At 49.1% G+C, this 15,419-nt stretch overlaps 1 protein-coding gene across 1 annotated transcript in view; it reads right to left on the reverse strand.

Annotated features, from left to right (window-relative positions):
- The window catches only part of FDXR (ferredoxin reductase), a 53,098-nt gene extending 46,142 nt beyond the window's left edge, over window positions 1-6,956 (reverse strand). The window contains exons 1-3 of the mRNA XM_073684061.1: window positions 6,702-6,956; window positions 6,378-6,475; window positions 2,319-2,414 (exon numbers count right to left, since the gene is read on the reverse strand). Of these exons, the coding sequence (XP_073540162.1) occupies window positions 2,319-2,414; window positions 6,378-6,475; window positions 6,702-6,912 (405 nt within the window). The 5' untranslated portion in view covers window positions 6,913-6,956. The remainder of the gene's footprint in view (window positions 1-2,318; window positions 2,415-6,377; window positions 6,476-6,701) is intronic.
- Between the last annotated feature and the right edge of the window lie 8,463 nt (window positions 6,957-15,419).

Below are 15,419 nucleotides of genomic sequence, written 5' to 3' on the forward strand. Positions count from 1 at the left end.
CCCGCACCATACACGGCAGGTGACAGCAGTGTTATACAGCCACCACCTGCCTCTGACAGCAGTTATCGGAGCTGACTCTGATTTCTGCTGTTTAACCGAAAATACCCTGGAATCTCTGACAGCGCCCAATAAGTGGCACTATCCGGAGCAGGGCGCGTTCAGGTATCCATGTGCCCCCGCCACAGCAAGGTCATAGGGTGCCAATAGGTTGAAATGACAGAGAGGGGTGTACTGCAAGCCTCCATTTTGTACACTTATAAAGCCCAGTCTATGGGAGTGCTTAAAAGGTAATGTTAATACATTAAGCTGTCAAGCTCAGGGCGGGACATCCGCCAGCCAGTCCGTGTACTGCGCTCCAATTTATACAGCAGTCTGACTGTGCCCTTATAGTGATGTATTACAAATCATAGGCTGAGGACATCCAGGTGGGGGGTGGTAAAGAATACAAAAATCAATACACCAAAATTACAGTTTTATAGTGGATGCTCCTACCCAAAAAAAAAAGGAATCATAACATTGCATATACCCCACAAAAATTAAGCCCTCACAAAATGATCGATATAAAAATAAAAAGTTATATGACTCAGAAAATAGTAACAGCCATCCCTGTACCAGAACTGCACTGCTAACAATGGACCCGTCTCTAATCTTCCATTCATCTCTAAATTTCTGGAACACTTGGTTCACTCCGTCCAATCCGTCATCTCTCAGATAACTCTCTTCTTGACCCTTTACAATCTGGTTTCCGCTCCTCACACTCTACTAAAACTGCCTTCACTAAAGTCTCTAATCTACTAACAGCTAAATCTAATGGCTACTACTCTCTGCTGATTCTCCTGGATCTCTCTGCCGCTTTTGACACTGTGGATCACCAGCTCCTTCTCACAGCGCCCCGCTCTGTAGGTCTCAAAGTCACCATTCTCTCCTGGTTTTCCTCCTACCTCTTTGACCGCTCCTTCACTGTATCTTTTGTCAACTCTTATTCCTCTAATCTTCCCCTTACTATTGGGGTTCCACAAGGATCAGTCCTAGGCCCCTCCTCTTCTCTTTGTATACTGCCCCTATTGAACAAAGCATCAGCAGATTTGGGTTCCAATATCATCTCTATGTTGATGACAGCCAGTTATACAACTCTTCACCTGACATCACCCCTACCCTAATACAAAATACCAGTGATTGTCTGTCCGCTGTCTCTAACAACATGTCCTCCCTCTATCTGAAACTGAATCTCTCCAAAACTGAACTCCTTGTTTTTCTTCCCTCTACTAACCTACATATACCTAACTTTTCAATTTCCTTGGGTGGAGCCACCATAACTCCCAAGCAGCAAGCTCGCTGTCTTGGAGTCATATTTCACACACATCTTTCCTTTATTCCCCATATACAATCACTCACTCGCTCATGTCCCCTGCACCTTAAAAACATCTCCAGAATCCGACCTTTTCTCACCTTTGATACTGCAAAAACTCTTACTGTCGCTCTTATTCACTCTCGTCTGGACTACTGCAACTCTCTTCTAATCGGTCTCCCTCTAAACAAACTCTCTTCTCTCCAATCCATCCTGAATGCGCCAGGGTCGTATTTCTGTCCAGCCGCTTCACCGACGCCTCTACCCTGTGCCAGCCATTGCACTGGTTACCGATTTACTACAGAATACAATACAAACTCATCTCTCTCACCCACAAAGCTCTCCACAGTTCTGCACCGCCCTATATCTCATCCCTTTGTAGATTGTAAGCTTGCGAGCAGGGCCCTCACTCCTCCTGTAATTGTTGAAATGTGATACATTGTATTGTTTATATTGTCTGTACACGCCCCTACTGAATTGTAAAGTGCTGCGAAATGTATTGGCGCTGTATAAATAAAAATTATTATTATTGTTATAAAAGAAACTATATGTGTTTGGCATCGCCATAATCGTAATAACCTGGAGGGTAAGGTAGCTTTGTAATTTTACCATACACTAGATGCCATAAAAATAAATGCCTAAAGACAATGGCAGAATTGTTTTTTTTTTTTTTTTTCCACAATTTCACCCCACTCCTATATTTCAGTACATTGTATGGTAAAATGTTTGGTGTCATTCAAAAGTTCTCCTTATCAAAAAAAAAAAAAAAAAAAAAAAAAAAAAAAAGTCTCCTAATGACAATGTCTACAAAACGTTAAATAAAAAAATAAAAAATTACGGCTCAGGAAAAAGAGCAAAATCTAAAATTGGCTGCGGCAGGAAAGTGTTAATAAGCTTGCAGAAAATATGTAAATGCAACCACAAGATGGACATTAGTACCGTAAATTATCACATCCTTATAAACACTTACTTTTACTTCAGGATGATCTGGTGCCACACCAAAACGGACCAAGCCGAAGGGTACCGGAAGTTTCTCATAAATGTCAACGATAGCTTGTGTGTGGTGCTGCGGACATAAGAAAGCTGCTCACTATGGTTGTAGCATGAGACATATAGCGACTCTATATTCAGCATATCTGTAGTATTATTACAGCACATAAAAGTCCTCCTCTTCTATCTCACCTGGTGACAGTGCTGCTCTGAATGATCAGGACTGAAGATAAAAAAAGATTCTAATTGTCTGATCAGAGGAAAAGTACACCATTGAAATTGTTCCAGGAAATTAAGTATTTCTCCCACAAAATTATTACAATTACAAGTTTATTTCTTTTATGTGCATTGGAACAACACAGAAAAAAGGCAAATTGGACATAATTTCACACAAAAGCCCAAAAATAGGCCAGACAAAAATTGTTGGCACCCTCAACTTAATATTTGGTTGCACGCAATTAATCGCTTCCTATAACCATCAACAAGCTTCTTACACTTCTCAACTGGAATTTCGGCCCATTCTTCTTTTGCAAATTGCTCCAGGTCTCTTATATTTGAAGGGTGCCTTCTCACAACAGCAATTTTAAGATCTCTCCACAGGTGCTCAATGGGATTTAGATCCCGACTCATTGCTGCCACTTCAGAACTCTCCAGCGCCTTGTTTCCATCCATTTCTGGGTGCTTCTTGAAGTATGATTGGGGTCATTGTCCTGCTGGAAGACCCATGACCTAGGACACAAGTTCAGCTTTCGGACATTAGGCACTACATTGCAACCCAAAATCCTTTGGCAATCTTCAGACTTCATGATGCCTTGCACACAGTCAAGGCACCGAGTGCCAGCGGCAGCAGAACAACCGCAAAACATCTTTGAACCTCCACCATATTTGACTTTAGGTACAGTGTTCTTTTCTTTGTAGGACTCATTCCATTTTTGGTAAACAGTAGAATGATGTGGTTTACCATAAAGTTCTATCTTGGTGTCATCTGTCTATTAGACACTTTCCCAGAAGGATTTTGGCTTACTCACGTACATTTTGGCAAACTGCAATCAAGCTTTTTTATGTCTGTGTCAGCAATGGGGTCCTCCTGGGTCCATAGCGTTTCATTTCATTCAAATGTTGATGGATAGTTCGCACTGACACTGATGCATCCTGAGCCTGCAGGACAGCTTGAATTTCTTTGGAACTTGATCGGGGCTGCTTATCCACCATCCGGTCTATCCTGCGTTTCAACCTTTCATCAATTTTTCTCTGCTGTCCACATCCAGGGAGATTAGCTACAGTGCCATGGGTTGTATACTTCTTGATTATGTAGCGCACTGTGGACAAAAGAACAAGATCTCTGGAGATGGACTTGCAACCTTGACATTGTTAATATTTTTCAACAATTTTGATTCAAGTCCTCAGACATTTCTCTTCTCCTTTTTCTGTTCTCCATGTGTGAGACACACAATGCAAAGATTGAGTCAAATTCTCTTATTATCTGGTTTCAGGTGTGATTTTCATATTGCCCACACCTGTTACTTGCCACAGGTGAGTTTGAATGAGCATCACATGCTTGAAACAAAGTTGTTTACCCACAATTTTGTCCGGTCCATTTTTGGGCTTGTGTGAAATTTTCTGAAACAATTTGAAGGGTGCCAACACTTTCAGCCATGACTGTAAAATAAAAACACGTGCATCACTTCAGCCTTTTTTTCCCCACTGATGGTTTTGGCTTACAAATACTGATGTAAAAAAACTCAAATACTGAACATGTGCACGTAGCCTAAAGTCAGCCTGTGTATTTCAATTCCTACACATTGTAATGTCTCTGCTTTCTGTCTGTGAATGGAAACAAATAACCTGAAAACCTTTCTGGAGCTTAGAACTTATCACTAAGTGCTGACTTGTAAGGCAGAGTTCAGAGGGGTGTATTTTATTGTCCGGACTGATCGTGCTCTCCTGAGCTGAAATAAGACCTAATATGCGTCTATGAGGCAGTAAGGTCGCGTCGGGTGACCCGCGGCAAGTCCGGGAGCTGCGTTCTCTATACAGACCATGAAATACGCCCTTCTGACCCCGACCTTAGGGTGAGTGCAGACATGGGGGTATTGTTGTCAATATTTGTAGCAGATTACGTACTGAACATACATTGTATGGGGACGGAGTTTTCACCACCAAGTCGTGGGAAATTCTGCAGAATTCAGGGCTAGGCGATGATTTTTAACCCCTTGCTAACATGTTAGGTGCAGATGTATGGAGATGGACACACTCCACAACAGGAGCCCTCGGGCGGCCTTGCACAGCCTCCAACAATGGCGGCTAGAGCTAACTAGTGGATGTGTGGTGCCCATGGCTTTGTCACAGCAGTGGGAGATGGTTACTGAAGTCCCCTGTGGCTGGACTAGTGATACTACAGTACTATGAGGTCCTGCCTGTGGATGAGCTTCATCGGAGATCATACAATCACAGTGGGTGATTACACAAAATACATTTGAAAAAAAGTTTGTATATTTTAGAAAATATATTTTTCAAAATCTAGAATTTCAAATCACCCCCCATTTCCATTAAAAACAAGCATATTTGGGATTGTGGCATCCCAAGAAGTTTTCTTTTTAATTTAAAATGGTTTAAGCGAAAGCTGTGAACGAAAAACCCAAAATTGCATTTTTTTTTTTCAGCCACATTACAAAAAAATGGAATAAAAACAGGGGACTCAAGGCATGTAAAAGCTATAACTTGCCCCTCCGCAAAAGAAACAAGCCCTCATACACCTTCATCGATGGAAAAAAGAAAAAGTTATGGGTCTCAAAAATGATGACACAAACCAATTTTTTTTTTTTTTTTTTTTTTTTTTTTTTAATAGCCATAAAGTATAAAAAAAAGATCTGTATAAATCTGGTATCACCATAATTGTACCGACATGCGGAATGAAGTCTCGAGGTCAGTGACTGCTGAAAACACTGCAGCCTGCCTACTGTTTGGACTAGATTTTACCCTTTGATATCCAGTTACCTGCGGCTATCCTCAGTATATCCTCCTTGTATAGAGCCCTAGTGCTGTGCCACGGGGCATGCTTCTGAATGGAACCTAGGAACCCCTTTTAACACACTAAGGCCATGTGCACACATTCAGTATTTGGTCAGTATTTTACATCAGTATTTGTAAGCCAAAACCAGGAGTGGAACAATGAGAGAAAAAGTATAATAGAAACACGTCACCACTTCTGTATTTATCACCCACTTCTGGTTTTGGCTTACAAATACTGAGGTAAAAAACTGACCAAATACTTAACGTGTGAACGTGGCCTTACGCATTTACACTGCAGAATTAACGGGAACAAGTGTCCCTATAATGTCATCAGGCTGCAGATCGCATGATGAATGAGCAAAGCGCTCATGTGTTAGGTGAAATAACTTCTTGCTTAAAAAAAAAACAAAAAAACATCACCTGTGCTGCCGAGAACAAAGGCAGCTTATGCGTACTGAACAACCTAATACGAATTGTTCTGTGTGCATCCTAAGCACAATCGTGTGTAAACAGGGTATTAAACGACCGCCGAATGGCAGACATATTGCCGATTCTACTCTGTACGGCTCACAGATGCTGGCGCTGCTCCATGTAATCACTGGATTTAGGACAATTTCCACACATTTCAGCACTGATCATGAGAATTGGGGGTGATCAGTGGTTCAGTGGTCACACACTGCCTTAGGCCACGGCCCCACTATCAGTATATTTTCTCAGGAGTGGGAGCCAAAACCAGGTGAGGAACAATCAGAGAAAAGGTGTAATAGAAACAAGTCACCAATTCTGCATTTATCACCCACTCCTGGTTTTGGCTCCCACTCCTGAGAAAAAATACTGACCGAATACTGATAGTGAGGCCGTGGCCTTACTCAGTCTATAGGCCTGACGGAGATGTACTGCTTTACTGAGAATGAAGAGACGCTCTGCCACGTGCTGCTCTTTACATCCCCCGATACGGACATGGAGCTGACACTGAGTAGGCGCCGTGTCCACAAGGTGGGTGATGGGGAGGGGTAGTGGGATTTACCTTTAGCAGGTGTTGAGCTGTGTAAAATCCCGCTGGGCCGCTGCCCACGATACAGATCCGGGGAGGCTGGCACCAGGTAGAAAGTCTTCGTTCTGCACCTGAACATCAGAGACATCAGATTACACCAGTTCTGTGTGCACATGTAGATCCTGGCAGAAAGGTCCACATGGCCCTGGTGCACTGTGCCATCCATGCCAGCGAGGGGCATTGCCACAATACACAGTGTGAGCCTGGCACATACTGCTTAAGTAGTATAACATGCTGAGACTTGTAGTCCCATGCCCTGCTCTTCTCACCCGTAGTTTATCAATACAATAGTCTTACCCAGACGTCTAGTTGTGCCAAGCAGCGGGCAGCGAGGAAGGCGCCACATCCAGCTGCACGGGGGAGCCATGCCGACTGCCAGGCCACACTGCAGCCGGGGACTGTGGTAGAAGCTCCGCTCCGCCCACACTCCCCCCTGCCGGCAAGGCTGAACTCTGACAGATGGCGTCCGTTCCCATGGAAACGGCTCTCCCCAGTTTCCTGGGCGCATGTGCAGTCACGGTGGCCTTGGACATTAGTTCCTACATTCCTGCGGCCCCGCCCTCTAGTGTCAACGCTGCGATATTACCGGCGTGGACCTGTGCCATAGCATGTTACAGTAAACACTGTAATGCACAATGCTGCTAAAGCTCCAGCAGCCAAAATAAAGTGAACACACTACACATGCGCAGAAGCGTCCCTTCCAGGTCAGGAGGGGGGTGGGGTGTCATAGGGGGTCCCATGTGCCACTAGCTGGTGGTGTTAGAGGTTGTGCGCCTTCCAAACTGATATTTATGGCAGGAGTCTAAATCATGTAATTAGCTCCATGTGAAAGGATCGGGCACAGATGCCCCCAGAACTATCCTATGACCACCTGTCCCTGTGTTGCCATATGTTCACGCTATACTGTGCAGATAAGAGCACAATAATGAACTCCAGACCCCAAAATGAAGCAAGTCCCAACAGTATTAGACCTAAATAAGTTCCCTGACCAAACACCAATATTATCCCAGACTTCAGACCAGACGCCAAAAATTAATTCTGGCCCCAAAATGTATTTAGGCTTGAGGTCAGATCCTCCAAAATGAATTTTCTGCTATCCCTCTGCCTGCTATAGCTGCTGTGGCTGCAGCTGTGCCCCTGAATTGTGGCGTATCTTGTGGAAAGGCAGTAAATAGGGTGGTAGACCAATGTGCTGCAGGGAAATTATTACCAATGAGCCACAGAGGTCATGCCACTTACCTGATGACTGGTCCCAAAACATGCACTTTGAGGCTTGATTGATGTCCCACACACCTGGATAACTAATTACAGGCAACCAGCTTGTGTGATGGCGGCGGGTGTGGAGCCAATGGCCAGGCTTACCCTGGAGGGGCGTGACTAAGTGGATATCTGGTCTTCACTAGAGTCTTTGATGGTGAGGATAGACTTGAGCCATTAGGGTAGCCACCCAGGCAGCAGTTGACCGAAGGGCAGTGGCACAGATGCGAAGCACAGAGTGCACAGACTGAGAAGTGGTCTGGCAGTCTGTGGTCGGGGCAAGCAGCCCAAGATCAATATTCGAAGCCAGGGTCAGGAGCGGAGAGGTCTGACAAAAACGAGGAGACAAGCCGGGTCAGTAACAGGAGAGACAAAAACTATAATGCATCTAGACCGTATACAAGAGAACGCACTGCAACAAGGAACCTAAGTTCAGGCAAGTAGTGGAGGGAGGAGCTGCCTAATATATATCCTTCTGACAGGGGAAAGGCTAGGAAAGCAAATCTCTGCAGGACACAGCGGGTTAAATTCCTGCAGAGTCTGGCCATGCCTCCCTATAGCCAGATGGAGACCACAGGAAAATGCTGCAGTGCTGGGAGTGCTGCAAGAGGCACTTCAGTGAGATGGCCTGACACAGGGAGGAGCAGAGCAGTGAATACTGAGTAGGGTGGCGCCGAATAAACGTGCGAGTCACCTGCGTGACAGTAATCCCCCTTACGCCCCTTCAATTTTTGGCCAGACCGACGGAGAAACCTTTCAAGAATGACAACCTCTCTTCTTGTCTGCATGAGACTTCATCTGGGACACGGCCTTAAAGGGGTGGTCCGAAGGCAAAGTTATTTTGCTCCTAACTCTCTATTTGATGCTATAATCTAAACTACTTTCTAATATGCTTGCTTTAAAAATTCCCTACTGATCCCTAACTACACTGTCTAACAGCTATTGTATTTTTTTCTCTACTGCCTGTGTGATGAGTGCCTGCTGGGATACACAATCAAAGCGTCATCAGAGCAAGGGTCAGAGGCTGCGGTCACAGCCACTGGCGTACAGTCAATGGCGGCAGGCCATGCTATGCCAATGCTATGGGGCCTGTGAGCTGGGGGCCCGCACCAGGCCCTCACAGCAGCGGACCCTCCCCGCACAGGGCCCCACCTCCGCCCATCAGCACCAGCACTGCCCGGCCACACGCCTGCACAGAATGATGGGGGTGGAAGCACCTGCTGACGCTCCCTCCTCCATCATCATTGCTCGCACTGACGGCCGGAGGGGGGGCCCAGTGCGAGCAATGATGATGGAGGAGGGAGCGTCAGCAGGCACGTCCACCCCCATCATTCTTCCTCGGCGTCTGATATGTCAAAGCTGCGGGCGCGGTGACATCATTACAGGGCACCCGCTGCTCTGAGATGTCTTCACCCCACACGCTGAGGAGACTGGAGCATCGGGTGGAACCAGGAGAGGTGAGTACGATATTTATGTTTTTAAATCAATGACCGGTGGCCACAATACAGTATGGGGGATGCATTATATTGTGTGGAGTACCATGGGGGGTGCATTATATTGTGTGGAGGACCATGGGTGTGCATTATACTGTATGGGGGACCATGGGGGTGCATTATGCTGAATGGAGGAACATGGGGATGCATTATACTGTATGGAGGACCATGGGGGTGCATTATGCTGAATGGAGGAACATTGGGGTGCATTATACTGTATGGAGGACCATTGGAGGGTGCATTATACTGTATGGAGGACCATGGGGGTGCATTATGCTGTATGGAGGACTATGGGGGTGCATTTTGCTGTATGGAGGAGTATGGGGGTGCATTCTATTGTGTGGAGGACCATGGGGGGTGCATTATATTGTGTGGAGGACTATGGGGGGTGCATTATATTGTGTGGAGGACCATGGGGGGTGCATTATGCTGTATAGAGGACCATGGGGGTGCATTATGCTGTATGGAGGATCATGGGGAGAGCATTTTATTAGGTGGAGGACCATGGGGAGTGCATTATATTCTATGGAGGACCATGGTGAGTGCATTATATTCTATGGAGGACCATGGGGAGTGTATAATACTATATGGAGGATTATGGGGGCGAATTATACTATATGGAAGGCTATGTGGGCCATTATAATATGTAGGGGTCCATTATACTGTATGCAAGTGTGGCACCCCAGGGGTCTGGTTACCACAGTAATAGAAATATTACGTCTGAGAGCAGGTGGGAGGTTTCTCTGGTCAGGAGCCCTAAGCATGCAACACTGCCCGCCCAGACCTGGGAGGGGAGGAATCTGCCCTTATAAACTAGGTCTGGGGCGGGATTAAGTGAGTCAGAGCCTGGAGAGGGAAAGTGACAGCAGGAGCTCTGTAGGAGCAGGAGCGAGTGCCAGAGGCTGGAAGCTAGATAGCTCGCCTTGGCTGAAGACACTAAACCCGGACAATGAGACCGAGGCTGTGGGGACATCAAGGTCCAGCAGCAGAATCCAACCGGCAGAGGATTCCAGGTCCTCTGGCCTTAGAAGCTCGGAGGCACGGTCACAAGCAAGGGACCAGCACCGCCGTCGTGGAGCGGAGGCTAACAGAAGGCCCCAAGTCACCGGCCATACGGGTGAGCACCACACGGTATACTCAGGGACGTGGACTACTTCTACCCACATAGAGCAAGGTAGCCAGGAAAGAGTGCAGATAGACGGGGAGGCCTACAACTCCACCTGGCCAGGGGGAGATCCTGCTTGCTCACAGACTGACCAGGCCCCTACTGCTAACCAGTACTCCCGGGAGGGTCTGCTTTATAATACCAGTAAAGACCCTGAACTGCACTGCACGGACTCTGAGTTATTACTGCTGCGCTCGTGCACCATCACTCCCATCATCCACACTAACTGCCCTGAGGCTATACTCCTCCCGTGGGGAATCATCCCATTCTAAGCTGCACACATAATACCAGCCTCAGCGGTCTGCCCTGCAGCGGCGGTCCCCACTGACCGCAATCCACGGGTGGCGTAGACGGACAATTATCACAATACTAAAACGGCCACTGAATTGACCACCCTGGGCACGGACCGGGTCAGCGCCACGGAGACTACAACCCCCAGTGATCCGGCTCCGGGTATCCCCTGCACAACACAGGCCCAGGGGGCGCGTCAACTTTGGCTTAGTCGGCAGGATTCAAACCAACCCGCCCCAACGGGTATTGCGTGCCTGAAAAAAGACTTTTTGCACTTACCTGAGAGAAGTTTCCCGCCGTCCGGAGCCGTTTCCCGCCATCGGACGCCATCTTGGGTCGTTTCCCGCCGTCTTCCCGCCATCCGCAGCTGCTTCCCGCCATCGGACGCCATCTTCAGGACGCCGCACGGGAAGAAGAGGGGCGTGGACGCCGAAAGCGCACGAGATCCGAAGCTCCGCCCCACGCTCCGACGCTGCGTAACGTCCTGGAAGGGAGGAAGAGCGACGCTGACGTCACAGGAGCGCGACGCAAGGTCCTCGACCCCAACGATCGACTGCGGAGCCGCGGCCTACGGAAGAAGAGCATCGCAAGGTAGGCCACGGTCCACTAGGGGGGAAGGAGGACGTCGGACACTGAGGGGAGCTCCACCGCCACACCGGCCGCCAGAGCAACCGCTGCTGCGGTCATGCCATTCACCATGCCCTATATCCCGGGGGCAACCTGGCTACCCCAGTACTCAGGGGAGTCACATAACCTAAGTGACTTTAGGGAAAGACTGGATAGCCTCTTCCAGGTATACCCCCTCACGGAAGAGCAAAAAGTGAGCATCCTGGTGGCCCAGTTAATCGGGGCAGCCCAAAGGGAGGTAAAGTCCTGGCCACCTAGGAAGAAGAGGACTGTCAGAGAAATACTAGCCCGGCTGAAAGACACATTTGATACCCGAACCTCAGCCGAAATAAAGCTCAGATTTTACGGGTGCAAACAACGGGCACACGAAAGTATAAGACACTATGCTCTAAACCTACAAGAGGCCCTGAGAGCCATTAAGCAGGCTGACCCTGACAGCGTGGGAAATGAAGACAAGCTGTTGACCGAACAATTTATTGAGGGTCTACTGTGCAATGCCCACCGAACCCAGTTGCGGGCATTGGCCTTACAGGACCCTGACCTGGACTTTGCACAGTTCAAGGACAGAGCCATCCGGGTGCTCCGAGAACCGGCACCAGGTGGCGCTGTGACCCACAAGCGCCCTGCTATCACTTATCACCAGGACGTGGCGCCCTTGTCTGCAGGGCCTGTGGGAGCTGATGCGCAGGCTTTGAACAATAACCCGGCTACAGACCTGCACCATCAGGTCCAAGAGCTGACTAAGAGGGTTGCCGCGCTAACCAGAACTGTGCAGTCTTTATAGGTCTCTTCTCCAGGAAAGATCCAGCTGGCATCCGGACCGGAGGACGTCCCGTGGCGCCAACTGAGGAGGACCCCACCGGCCAGAGGAAGACCCAGCGACAGATACAACGAGGACGGACGACCCATCTGCAGCCGCTGCAATCAACCCGGACATATGGCAAGGTACTGTCATTTAAACGGGCACAACCTGGGGTAGAGGGCCAACCCCCAGGCATAAGATCATCAGGCCCATCGAACTGGCGTGATAAATACATAGGGGGACGTCCGGTCTTGCCTGTGGTACTGGATGGCATTCCTATGAGTGCCCTACTAGACACCGGGTCACAGGTGACTACCATCCCGTACGTGCTCTTCAAGCGGTACTGGAATGACTCGGGCATAACCCGCTACCCAGATGACGACCTGAGCATTATCGCCAGCAATGGTCAGCCCGTGCCACAGATAGGATTTAAAGAGGTGACCATCAAGGTCGGTAAAGTTGAACTGCCGGCACAAGGACTGATCATTGTGGACATTGACCGTCGCGAGAGTCACCCAAAGATAACCTTAGGTACTAACGTAATTGAAAACTGTCTTGCTGAGGTGATTCTTATTTTGCAACAGGTTGCCAAGAACACCAGTTCCAGCCAGCAGCGTGTCCTCTAAAAAGAGATCCGGGCACTGATGAAACGGCAACAGGTGGAACTATCTGGTGGTGAGAGTGGTAGCGTGAGAATGTGTGACCCGTTCCCTATTGCCATGCCCCGAAAAGTGAGATGATGATTTGGTGCCGGGCAGCTATTGGTCTAAGAGGTAGAGACTACCAAGCAATGGTAGAACCCGTCTACTCAGACAGTAGGCCCACCATTTTGCCAGCACGGGGGGTGGTCGATGTACGCCATGGGAGGGTGCCCGTCCGCATCATAAATATCGGGGAGAGAGAAGTATACCTGCCCCGGTATGCCACGCTAGCCAAATTGTTCACCATCAACCAAAACTCTGTACAGGCCGTGGAACCCTTGCCTCCATCTCAACCAGAGGAAGGTAACGGCTCTAAGAAACCAATGGAGGACTGGTGTCAGCAACTGCATTTGGGTACTGACTCCACTCCCTCACACCATAAACAGGGAGTCTATCGGGTGGTCCAAGAGTACGAGAGAGTGTTTAGTAAACACCCGCTGGACTTCGGGCGAGTAAAGGGGGTAGAACATCACATCCCCACGGGAGACCATCCTCCCATAAAGGAGAGATACCGACCCGTACCCCCTGCACACTATCAACACGCCAAGGGGATGCTAAAAGACATGAAGGAGGCTGGGGTAATTAGGGGCAGCTGTAGCCCCTGGGCCGCTCCACTAGTCCTAGTGAAAAAGAAAGAACACCATGAGAATGTGTGTAGACTACAGGAAGGTCAACCGTATCACACACAAAGATGCGTACCCTTTACCAAGGATAGAGGAGTCCTTAGCTCCATTAAAATCTGCTAACTTCTTCTCTACTTTGGATCTCACTAGCGGGTACTGGCAGGTTCCTGTAGCAGAGGCGGACCGGGAGAAGACCGCATTCACCACCCCGATGGGACTCAGCGAATTTAACTGTATGCCGTTCGGGCTCTGCAACGCACCAGGAACCTTCCAACGGTTGATGGAATGCTGTCTGGGACACTGGAACTTCGAGACGGTCCTATTATACCTGGACGATGTAATCGTCTATTCCAAGACCTATGAGGACCATCTGGAACACCTGGCAGAAGTGTTTGAAGCCCTGGCAAACTATGGCCTAAAGGTAAAACCCTCAAAGTGTCATCTACTGAAGCCAAAGGTACAGTACCTGGGACATGTGGTGAGTGCTGACGGAGTAGCCCCCGACCCTGACAAGATCACCGTGATTAAGGACTGGCCAAGACCATCCAGCATAAAGGAAGTGCGGCAGTTCCTCGGGTTGGTAGGCTACTACCGAAGATTCATTCCCGGTATTTCAAGAAGGCAGCTCCTATGCAGGACCTCCTGATAGGCCAGTCCAGGAAGGCCAAAAACCAGAAGCCACCCTTCAAATGGGAAAAGCTGGAAGAGGAGTCCTTCCGCCAGCTGAAGATGGCCCTCACGGGGGATGAAATCCTGGCGTACCCTGATTACAGCCAGCCCTTTATCCTCCACACGGAAGCAAGCAACATCAGGCTAGGAGCCGTACTGTCCCAGATCCAGCAGGGGAGAGAACGGGTAATTGCTTACGCCAGCCGAAAACTGCGACCCACGGAAAGAAACCCTGAGAATTACAGCTCGTTCAAGCTAGAGTTCCTGGCAGTGGTGTGGGCGGTAACCGAACGTTTTAAGCATTACCTTGCCTCTTCCAGGTTCACTGTGTACACGGACAACAACCCGTTGACACACCTGGACACTGCAAGACTGGGTGCCCTGGAGCAGAGATGGATGGCCCGTCTGTCCAATTATGAGTTCACGATCAAATACCGGGCAGGACGCTCCAATACCAACGCGGACGCCCTGTCCAGGATGCCAAACCTACCGGACGGAGGGGAAGATCCAGAAGAACTGGAAGAGGTCGAACTCCCTGCGTTCCACCGTCATGGGATTACCCAGTATTCCCACCGTGTGAGGGGCCAGCGATCCGCTACGTTCAACCCCTTACCCCACTACAACTGGGTGGAGACGCAAGACAGTGACCCCGCAGTCCGTCTGGTGAAGGAGATGCTGACCCAGGCTGACGCCCGCCTGGATCCAGACGCTCCGGAAGAGACCAAGCAACTGTGGACGGAGAAAAGCAGACTGTTTCTCTACAAGGAGAAGTTGTGCCACAGAATGGTCAATTCCCGGACACATGAACTGATCTGGCAGGTTGTGGTACCGAGACGGGACGCAGCTATGGTGCTGGAGGCCTACCACAATGGGGCAGGGCACTTCGGATGGAAGAAGCTGGAGTTCCTGCTGCGTGAACGGTTCTACTGGATAGGCATGAGAGGAGCCATTGAGAGATGGTGTAGAGACTGTGGCCCGTGCAATCTAAGAAGAAGGGACTGTGCCAGCCAGAGGACTCCCCTGCAGCCCATCATCACCAGGCAGCCGCTGGAACTGGTCGCTCTGGACCATGTTAAACTGGCTCCAAGCAGAAGCGGGTATGTCTACGCCCTAACCATCGTGGATCACTACTCCTGATTGCTAGTGGTGGTCCCCGTCAAAGACTTAACAGCACAAACAGCAGCTAGAGCCTTCCAGCTGCACTTCTGCCGCCCACACGGGTACCCGGACCAAGTGCTGACGGACCAAGGACCAGCCTTCGAAGCGGAGGTCTTCCAGGAGTTCTGCAACCTGTATGGCTGCAAGAAGATAAGAACAACGCCCTATCACCCCCAAACCAATGGACTCTGCGAGAAGATGAACCAGGTGGTGATAGATCTGCTAAAAA

Source organism: Phyllobates terribilis, unplaced genomic scaffold (genome assembly GCF_046119375.1).
Source record: "Phyllobates terribilis strain yellow unplaced genomic scaffold, ASM4611937v1 Scaffold_5__5_contigs__length_657084704, whole genome shotgun sequence".
Lineage (NCBI taxonomy): Eukaryota > Metazoa > Chordata > Amphibia > Anura > Dendrobatidae > Phyllobates > Phyllobates terribilis.